General features: G+C 41.9%; 1 protein-coding gene across 1 annotated transcript; it reads left to right on the top strand.

The window, feature by feature from the left end:
- The first annotated feature begins 2,827 nt into the window (after positions 1-2,827).
- LOC149140267 (uncharacterized) lies at positions 2,828-7,148 on the top strand. The gene is made up of 5 exons (XM_089450942.1): positions 2,828-3,418; positions 3,536-4,136; positions 4,260-4,354; positions 4,463-5,822; positions 7,048-7,148. Exons 1-5 carry the CDS (start codon positions 2,828-2,830, stop codon positions 7,146-7,148), a joined length of 2,748 nt encoding a protein of 915 aa, XP_089307068.1.
- The last annotated feature ends 3,297 nt before the right edge of the window (positions 7,149-10,445 follow it).

The raw sequence follows: 10,445 nt of genomic DNA, 5'->3' as shown, positions 1-10,445 counted from the left end.
GAGGTATAATGTTGGTAAATTAGTAAATTTAACTGTGAGATAAACTCTGTTGATGAAATATAAAAACTCCGTTGTTAAGTATTGTTAACCATTATGGTAATTAATTGTGTTAGCATTATTCAATTTGAGTATATGATTAACTGTGGCTAATCACTGTGGAGGTGGTTAAACAAAAAGAAACCCTAACTACCTTGAGGGGGCAGTTGAGACCCCAAGAGGAAAAAGGGAAAATGCCAAGTCTGGTTAGGATCAGATGGCAGAAGAAAAAAGAAAGTGCTATGTCTGGTAGGGACCAGATGGCATGTTGTGAGGAAGAGAATTCCTGTATTCGCTATGTCTGGTTAGGATCAGATAGCGAGATTTGGCATAGCCAGTGAAATTGCAGACGAGATCTGCAGGTGTGCTTGGGGGTGGAAGATCGAGAAGGATCTTCCTACGGACGGGTGGTTGACAAGCATTTCATACAGGTTTGCGGCTAAACAGGTATGGCTTATTAAGTTAATTAACTGAGAAATGACTTTATTTATCTGTGGTGAGTAAACAAAACAGAGGGAAACAAACTGCTTATTTTCTTAAAAAAACTCTCTTTGTGCTCGGCATAGACCGTATCTTTAATCCCATTCAAGAATGCAAGCGTTGAATATATATATAGAGCAGAGAACTTGTATTACAGTCGGTAAAACAAATATTGAACAGATAGGAACTAGTTAATCCTACTCTGTAATTTCTAGAGCGAATAATATTTAAAGAAACAAAAAAAAACGAACCATAACAGCATAGATATGTTTCTTATTCCGAATCCAAGTAGCAATGAACAGTGGAAAACTTAAACTATTAAACAAGCAAGAGCGACCGAACATTCGTCGGCAGCCTAGAGTACAAACTCTGGTGTGATATCAGTATCTCTGCTAAAACATAAGTAAAACAACTGTATGAGATTATGTACAAGCATATTATAAATATAACTTACAGGCGAAGAGATTCCTGTTCGTGTAACAGAGGAAAGATCAATATATTATGCATGCGCGTAGTTATTTGCAAAGATTCAGGCCCTAAGGTGTCTCTGTTGCGGGGGCGTAAGCGTATGCTTAGCCGGCAGGGCACCATGGCCGAAACAAAACCAAGATCTGACCACTGCAAATAATTAATATAACTGACAAGAATTCGAGTGCGACTCGTATAACAAATGAGTTCAAATAAAATCTGTGGAGAAAGCAATTCACACCGAGAACATTTTGAATGCAGAGCCTTAGCTATACCAAAATACCAGTATCACAAGAACAAGTTTGTAGCCGAAACAATAAAGGATTAATATTACAAAACCGTAACAATATTTCTAAGAGGCAACGTCTGTGAGTCGGGCAGATACTAGATTAAGAACAGTACACATATATACAATTAATCGGCGAACCGTGCCTAGGCGGAGTTCCGCCTGAGTTTGAGCATTAAACAAAACAACTAGATACAATAACCATACAAACTAGGAAAAATGAATCATGTAGTTCCTCAGTAAAGAAACCCTGGACGCATGGCGGAGGAATTGATTATAAGAACAAGAACCCCGGCATCCCTGTTCAGTGGAACAGTGGTTCAGACAATGTCCTATGAAAATAATACGAAAGCAGGACCTATGGGAAACAACCCGCTCTTACCTGCAGCAGGACGGCTGAGGGTGAAAGAGCCAGACCTTTTTCCAACGCCGACTGGTTGCCGAAGCACCCTCCTGAAACATTAAGACAATTAAACTGTGAACCTTATCGGAATGGCTGAGAACAATGGCAAAAATAATTAGCAGCAGAAATGGTTAAGTCTGAAATCATGAGGATTGTCTTTGAAACGACCTTACCTGAGCCGAAAGGAGAGGCCGCAGCATGTTATCGTGCTCTGGGCTGAGAATGAAACTCCGGTATGGCAGAGAGCCACCAAGACTTCGGTAGCACACAATCGCGCCGAAGACTTCTGTAGCATACAGTCGCTCCGAAATGGAAACAATAACAAGTCGAAAACGAAATGACCCTTAAATATTTCATTGCAAAACCCTACCTCGTGGCATAACCTCAATTTTCGATCTGACTGAGCTTCCCTCCACCGTCTGATCGGTAAGGAGGAACCGGGAAGAGTTACGAGCGCGAAACAATAAGATCGAGGTACCCGGCCTCATAGCACTTGGAGTCTGGGGTCACGCCACCGCACATGGCAGTGCAAAGGCTGACCATTGATCTAGCTAGGTGGACGGCATACAGCAAGCAAGCGCTGTAAGCGGCAGGGCATCACCGCATCCGCGTCTCGAAAAGGCAACTCAGTACAACACATGGTAAATGCCATAAAGGTTGCATTTGATAAGGTGAACAGTCCACAGTACCCGGGACTTACCGTGGCTTCGAAACCCATGACCGCCACATTTCAAAACTAATATATGTATATACCTTTTTAATAAATGGGTATGGGGAATCGATTAACCATGCATGCATGTAATCCAAAGTATAACCATTACAATAAGTCGAGTGGAGTTTTAGTCGTGCTGATTAGGATGTGCGTGCCAATATATATATACACATATATGTCAAATGCACGGAAAATCTCAATACAAGGTTTATATGCATGTTATATTGTAAGTTGGTAAGTAGGAATAAATTTTTTTTTTTACCTCTGTGATAGAGTGTGACAAATTGGTATCAGAGCCCAGGCTACAACTCTGTGACCTCGGGTAAATTTAAAAAAAAAAAGCAGTAACGTTTAAATAGTGTCATGACAACCAAATTAAGAATATACTGAAATATATAATCACAGCTGTTGAATTAGTTAATTTTGTACAGGTAACAGCAGAATGAGAAGAACAAGTAGCGCTCCTCATAGGAACCTGGAACAACCTGATAATGCAGCTCATTCTCAAGGAAATCCTGAGCTATGGGTACAATTGGGAGCAGAAGGCCGTAACACTGATTCGGCTATATTGAGGACAGTCCAGGAGCTGAAGGACGAAATGGTCCGTTTGCGTGAGGACAATGCGAGATTAAATATGGAACAGGAGAGGATTCTGAAAAGCTTATCAGACAAACAACATCATCAACAGTCTCCTCCTAGACCTGAACAGACACGAGTCACAGATGAACAAAGCTATCATACAGAACAGGAGGAAGCAGAGGAAAGGGCAGAAACGCGAGGTGAGAAGTCTGTTAACGCTTCCGAATATCAAACTCCAAAAAGACCGCGAATAGAGTTACAAGGTGAGTTTCGGAAGATTAAGCCACCTCAATTCGATGGGGAATCAGAGGAAGCTGCAGAAGCATGGCTAATTAATATGAATAAGTATTTCCAAGTGTACGAATATGATCACCATCTTAAGGCCCGACTGGCTATATTCCAGTTGCAGGCCAAGGCCACATTATGGTGGGAAGAAGTCAAGATGGTGTGGGGGGTGAGTGAGCAGGATGTGACTTGGGAGGCTTTTCAAAGATATTTTAAGGAAAAATACCTGACAGAACGCTTCTATGATGAAAAAGCATGAGAATTCCATGATCTGCGTCTTGGACAGCAGACCATAGATGAATTCATAACCAAATTTACATCCCTGCTCCGTTATGTACCGTATATTCGAGAAGAGAAGGCTAAGGTGCAGCGGTTTGTTAGCAGTCTACCTCTGGCAATGCGAGAAAGGATCGAGTTTGATAATCCGAAGACGATGGATGAAGCAATTCGGAAGGCTAGACTCTGTTACCAGCAGAGCAAACAAAAAGGAGAAGGTTTTGGGAAGCGCTGGGCGGACAGGAAGAGCAGCAGAATGGCTGTGGGAAATAAGGGAACTCGCAGCAGCCTCCACAAAGGATTCTCGAAAGGGGCCAGCACTAAAAACCCATCGAGAAGTCAGATCAGATTTAAGCCACCTGCTGAATCTAAATATAGCGAACAGCAGGTTAGAATGGAAAATGAAGGTGCGACAAGGCCACCAGTTCAGTGTTGGGGTTGTGGCGGACCCCATTATATAAGAAATTGTCCTCATCGGAAGGATAGCGATCAGTTGTCCCAGATCTATGAAGCTTCTACAGTGGGAGACGTGGCCAGATCCATACCCAGAATAAATGCAGCACTTGAGGATCGACAAGCTGACTATCAGCCAACCATGATCGAGTTTGAAGGTAAGATCTTTGATCGAACTGTTTCTATTTTAGTAGATCCAGGAGCTACTTTAAGCTATGTAAGTCCCAAAGTTGTGGAAAGCTGCAGTTTGCAGACTATTAAGTTTAAAAATCCCTGGTTAGTACAGCTGGCCACGGGGGCCAAAAGACGAGTACTGACTAAGGTCAGCAACTGTCCACTAAGGTTAGCTGGTCAGACAATAACAATAGAACTGAATGTACTTCCTCTTGGATCTTATGATGTGCTGATAGGAATGGACTGGTTGGAGAAGCGATGGTCTGTAATTAACTGTAAGACAAAAACAATTTCTTACCGAGATGAACAGGGAGTGGAAAAAGAGATTCAAGGCATCCAAAAACCGGTGCAGATCTGGCCAATTACGGCCTCGCAGCTAGTTAGAAGTGTGCGAAAGAAATGCCAAATATATGCAATACAGGTGGGGTACGCTGGGTCTGAGGATAAAATTACGACTGTGGAAAATATACCGGTGGTGCAAGACTTTGCTGATGTATTTCCAGAGGAAATTCCAGGGCTGCCGCCCAAGCGGGATTTGGACTTTACCATCGAATTGGTACCCGGTGCAGCCCCGGTATCCCGTGCACCCTACCGGATGAGTGTGCCGGAATTAACTGAGTTAAAGATGCAGTTGCAAGAGCTGTTGGATAAGAAGTACATCCGCCCCAGTGTATCTCCTTGGGGGGCTCCCGTGTTGTTTGTTAGGAAAAAGGACGGAACTCTTCGTATGTGCATAGATTATAGACAGCTGAACAAACTGACAGTTAAAAACAAATATCCACTACCCCGCATTGATGAGTTGTTCGATCAGGTGAAGGGGGCGACAATCTTTTCAAAGATCGACCTGAGGTCGGGCTATCATCAAATCAGAATTAAGGATGAGGACATAGCCAAAACCGCGTTTCGTACTCGTTACGGACACTACGAGTTTGTGGTACTGCCTTTTGGGTTGACTAATGCACCTGCGACATTCATGTGCTTGATGAACAGTGTATTTCACCAATACTTAGACAAGTTCGTGTTAGTCTTTATTGATGACATACTTATATACTCCCGGAATATTAAGGAGCATGAGGAGCATCTTAGAATAGTGTTACAGACACTACGAGAGCATCAGTTATATGGCAAATTTAGCAAATGTGATTTTTATAAAGAACAGATCCAGTATTTGGGACACATCATCACCAAAGAAGGTATAGCTGTGGATCCCGAAAAGATCAAAACCATAATGGAATGGCCAACACCCAAAGATGTAGCAGATATTCGATCCTTCATGGGGTTGGCTGGTTATTATCGACGGTTCGTAGAAGGTTTCTCCAGGATTGCATACCCTATCACTTCTTTGCAAAAGAAGGGGAAAGTGTTTAAGTGGACAGCAGAATGTCAGCGGAGCTTTGAGCAGCTCAAATACCTGCTTACCACCGCACCTGTGCTGAGTGTTGCAGACCCAGAGAAAGAATATGTAGTTTGTACAGACGCAAGTAAGGAGGGCATAGGTGGGGTGTTAATGCAGGAAGGAAAGGTAATCGCATATGAATCCCGGAAGTTAAAAGAGCATGAGCAGAAGTATTCCGCTTATGATCTGGAATTAACCGCGGTGGTGCATGCGCTGAAGATGTGGCGCCATTATTTAGTGGGAAGGAAATTTTTGTTGATGACTGATCATCATAGTTTGACTAGCTACTTTAGTCAACCAACCTTGAACGCAAGACAAGCAAGATGGGTGGACTTTTTGGGAGGTTTTGATTTTGAAATTAAGCATTTGAAAGGAAAAGAAAACCGGGTAGCTGATGCATTGAGTCGAAAAGTGCACTGCCTTTATGAAATCGGTATTAGTAAGGGACGGTTCACCCTTGATAAAGAAATTGAAGAGGTTGCTGCTCAAGATCAGATTTATCTACAAAAGAAACAACTGGTGCAGGATTTAAACACCCACATAATGCAACAAGGGTACACCTTAAATGCAGCCGGAATTTTGTGCTACAAAAAGAAAGTTTATGTACCCAATCAGAGCAATATTAAAGAAAAGATTCTGGATGAATATCATAGAAGTCCTTATGTGGGACATCCGGGTTACCAAAAATTGATCGCTTCGCTTCGGAAAGAGTACTACTGGCCAGGCATGAAGAGGGATGTGATGGAATATCTGGCGCGATGCTTAGAGTGCCAGCAAGTTAAGGCTGAACATCAGCACCCTGCGGGTTTACTACAGCCATTACCTATACCAGAATGGAAATGGGAGACCATCACCATGGACTTTATTACGGGATTGCCAAAATCTAAAAAGAATAATGATTCTATAATGGTTGTAGTAGACAAACTCAGTAAGTCAGCTCACTTCATACCGGTACAATCCACCTATCGTGCGGCTCAAATCGCAAATATTTTTATGCAGAATATATTCAAACTCCATGGGCTGCCAAAAACAATAATATCTGATCGTGATGTGAAATTCACATCAGTTTTTTGGAGGACCTTGTTTGAAGGGCTGGGAACTCAACTGAACTTCAGCACCGCTTATCATCCGCAAACCGACGGGCAGACTGAGCGGGTGAATCAAGTGGTGGAAGACATGTTGAGGTCTTACGTGATGCAACAACCTACTCGATGGGAGGAGTATTTGCATCTGGTGGAATTTTCCTATAACAATGGATACCATGCATCCTTGAAGATGAGTCCATTCGAAGTGCTTTACGGTCGGAAATGCCGCACACCATCCAGTTGGGGTGGACCGGAGGACAAACTCTTGTTGGGTCCTGAGATGCTAGAGGAAATGGAGGTCATGGTCAAAAAGGTCCGGGCTAATTTAAAGATAGCTCAGGACAGACAGAAAAGATTTTCAGATCGAAAGAGGACATTTAAAGAATATCAGGTTGGTGAACATGTGTATGTCAGAATCCGAGCTAGGAGAAGTACTCTTCAATGGAATGCTTGTGCCAAACTGGCACCTCGTTTCTGTGGGCCTTTCCAGATTTTGGCGCAAGTGGGGCCAGTAGCTTATCAGCTAGCCCTACCCAGCCATATCCGAGTTCATAATGTCTTCAATGTATCAGTTTTAAAGAAATATGTTTATGACCCTAGGCACATAATAAGTTGGCAGGATATTCAGGTAAGAAAAGGCTGTTAATAAACGTAAACTAAATTAGAATGCTAGTAAGCAGCTAACTGAATACTGTGTGTTTCAGGTGGAACCGGAAGGAGAGTTCATGGTCGAGCCAGTGAACATATTAGATCGGAGAAGAGTCGAGCTGTGGAAAAGGACCATCCACCAGGTTAAAGTGCAATGGCAGCACTTTGGGCCTGACGAGGCCACCTGGGAGGATGAACAGAGTATGAGGGAAACTTATCCCAGACTATTTTTGACTAGACAGCAACATCGGGACGATGTAGAGCTTCAGGAGGGGGAGATGTGATGCCCCTCGTGAGGTATAATGTTGGTAAATTAGTAAATTTAACTGTGAGATAAACTCTGTTGATGAAATATAAAAACTCTGTTGTTAAGTATTGTTAACCATTATGGTAATTAATTGTGTTAGCATTATTCAATTTGAGTATATGATTAACTGTGGCTAATCACTGTGGAGGTGGTTAAACAAAAAGAAACCCTAACTACCTTGAGGGGGCAGTTGAGACCCCAAGAGGAAAAAAGGGAAAATGCCAAGTCTGGTTAGGATCAGATGGCAGAAGAAAAAAGAAAGTGCTATGTCTGGTAGGGACCAGATGACATGTTGTGAGGAAGAGAATTCCTGTATTCGCTATGTCTGGTTAGGATCAGATAGCGAGATCTGGCATAGCCAGTGAAATTGCAGACGAGATCTGCAGGTGTGCTTGGGGGTGGAAGATCGAGAAGGATCTTCCTACGGACGGGTGGTTGACAAGCATTTCATACAGGTTTGCGGCTAAACAGGTATGGCTTATTAAGTTAATTAACTGAGAAATGACTTTATTTATCTGTCGTGAGTAAACCAAAACAGAGGGAAACAAACTGCTTATTTTCTTAAAAAAAAAGAACTCTCTTTGTGCTCGGCATAGACCGTATCTTTAATCCCATTCAAGAATGCAAGCGTTGAATATATATACAGAGCAGAGAACTTTTATTACAGTCGGTAAAACAAATATTGAACAGATAGGAACTAGTTAATCCTACTCTGTAATTTCTAGAGCGAATAATATTTATAGAAACAAAAAAAACGAACCATAACAGCATAGATATGTTTCTTATTCCGAATCCAAGTAGCAATGAACAGTGGAAAACTTAAACTATTAAACAAGCAAGAGCGGCCGAACATTCGTCGGCAGTCTAGAATACAAACTCTGGTGTGATAACAGTATCTCTGCTAATACATAAGTAAAACAACTGTCTGAAACTATGTTCAAGCATATATAAATATAACTTACAGGTAAAGAGATTCATGTTCGTGTAACAAAGGAAAGAACAACATATTATGCATGCGCGTAGTTATTTGCAAAGATTCAAGCCTTAAGGTATCACTGCTGCGGGGCGTAAGCGTATGCTTAGCCGGCAGGGCACCATGGCCGAAACAAAACCAAGATCTGACCACTGCAAATAATTAATATAACTGACAAGAAATCGAGTGGCGACTCGTATAACAAACGAGTTCAAATAAAAGCTGTGGAGAAAGCGATGCACACCGAGAACATTTTTAATGCAGAGCCTTAGCTATACCAAAATACCAGTATCACAAAACAAGTTTGTAGCCGAAACAATAAAGGATTAATATTATAAAACCGTAACAATATTGCTAAGAAGCAACGTTCGTGAGCCGGGCAGATACTAGATTAAGAACAGTACACATATATACAATTAACCGGCGAACCGTGCCTAGGCAGAGTTCCGCCTGAGTTTGAGCATTAAACAAAACAACTAGATACAATAACCATACAAACTAGGAAAAATGAATCATGTGGTTCCTCAGTAAAGAAACCCTGGACGCATGGCGGAGGAATTGATTATAAGAACAAGAACCCCGGCATCCCTGTTCAATGGAACAGTGGTTCAGACAATGTCCTGTGAAAAGAATATGAAAGCAGGACCTATGGGAAATAACCCGCTCTTACCTGCAGCAGGGCGACTGAGGGCAAAAGAGCCAGACCTTTTTCCAACGCCGACTGGTCGCCGAAGCACCCTCCTGAAACATTAAGACAGTTAAACTGTGAACCTTATCGGAATGGCTGAGAACAATGGCAAAAATAAACAACAGCGGAAATGGTTAAGTCTGAAATCATGAGGATTGTCTTTGAAACGACCTTACCTGAGCCGAAAGGAGAGGCCGCAGCATGTCATCGTGCTCTGGGCTGAGAATGAAACTCCGGTATGGCAGAGAGCCACCAAGACTTCGGCAGCACACAGTCGCGCCGAAGACTTCGGCAGCATACAGTCGCTCCGAAATGGAAACAATAACAAGTCGAAAATGAAATGAGCCTTAAATATTCATTGCAAAACCCTGCCTCGTGGCATAACCTCAACCTTCGATCTGACTGAGCTTCCCTCCACCGTCTGATCGGTAAGGAGGATCCGGGAAGAGTTACGAGCGCGAAACGGTAAGATCGAGGTACCCGGCCTCATAGCACTTGGAGTCTGGGGTCACGCCACCGCACATGGCAGTGCAAAGGCTGACCATTGATCTAGCCAGGTGGACGGCATACAGCAAGCAAGCGCTGTAAGCGGCAGGGCATCACCGCATCCGCGTCTCGAAAAGGCAACTCAGTACAACACATGGTAAATGCCATAAAGGTTGCATTTAAGAAGATGAACAGTCCACAGTACCCGGGACTTACCGTGGCTTCGAAACCCATGACCGCCACATATCAAAATTAATATATATATATATATATATATATATATATATATATATATATATATATATACCTTTTAATAAACGGGTATGGGGAATCGATTAACCATGCATGCATGTAATCCAAAGTATAACCATTACAATATGTCGAGTGGAGTTTTAGTCGTGCTGATTAGGATGTGCGTGCCAATATATATATACACATATATGTCAAATGCACGGAAAATCTCAATACAAGGTTTATATGCACGTTATATTGTAAGTTGGTAAGTAGGAATAAATTTTTTTTTTTTACCTCTGTGATAGAGTGTGACAATAAGACAATTTGCTAATTATACTAGAATGAGTTTGTTAATTATGATTAAATTCATCCAAAAATAAGAGATTTCACTTTTTTATTAAAATATTTTTTTAAGTAATATAAAATAAATATTAAAATGATGTATTATAAAATCAAACATATAAGTAAAAATTTTG

Source organism: Pinus tabuliformis, chromosome X, assembly GCF_031772625.1.
Source record: "Pinus tabuliformis cultivar Carrire ecotype Pingquan chromosome X, CPIR1, whole genome shotgun sequence".
Taxonomy (NCBI): Eukaryota; Viridiplantae; Streptophyta; class Pinopsida; order Pinales; family Pinaceae; genus Pinus; species Pinus tabuliformis.
This window is presented reverse-complemented; position numbering and strand designations above follow the sequence as displayed.

Excerpts from the sequence above, each read along its gene's own strand:
- LOC149140267 (XM_089450942.1), top strand. The coding sequence starts at position 2,828 with ATGAGAAGAACAAGTAGCGCTCCTCATAGGAACCTGGAACAACCTGAT. Across the intron at positions 4,137-4,259 it reads AACCATGATCGAGTTTGAAG|TACAGCTGGCCACGGGGGCC; the intron begins GTAAGATCTTTG and ends ATCCCTGGTTAG. Across the intron at positions 4,355-4,462 it reads CAATAACAATAGAACTGAAT|GGAGTGGAAAAAGAGATTCA; the intron begins GTACTTCCTCTT and ends CGAGATGAACAG.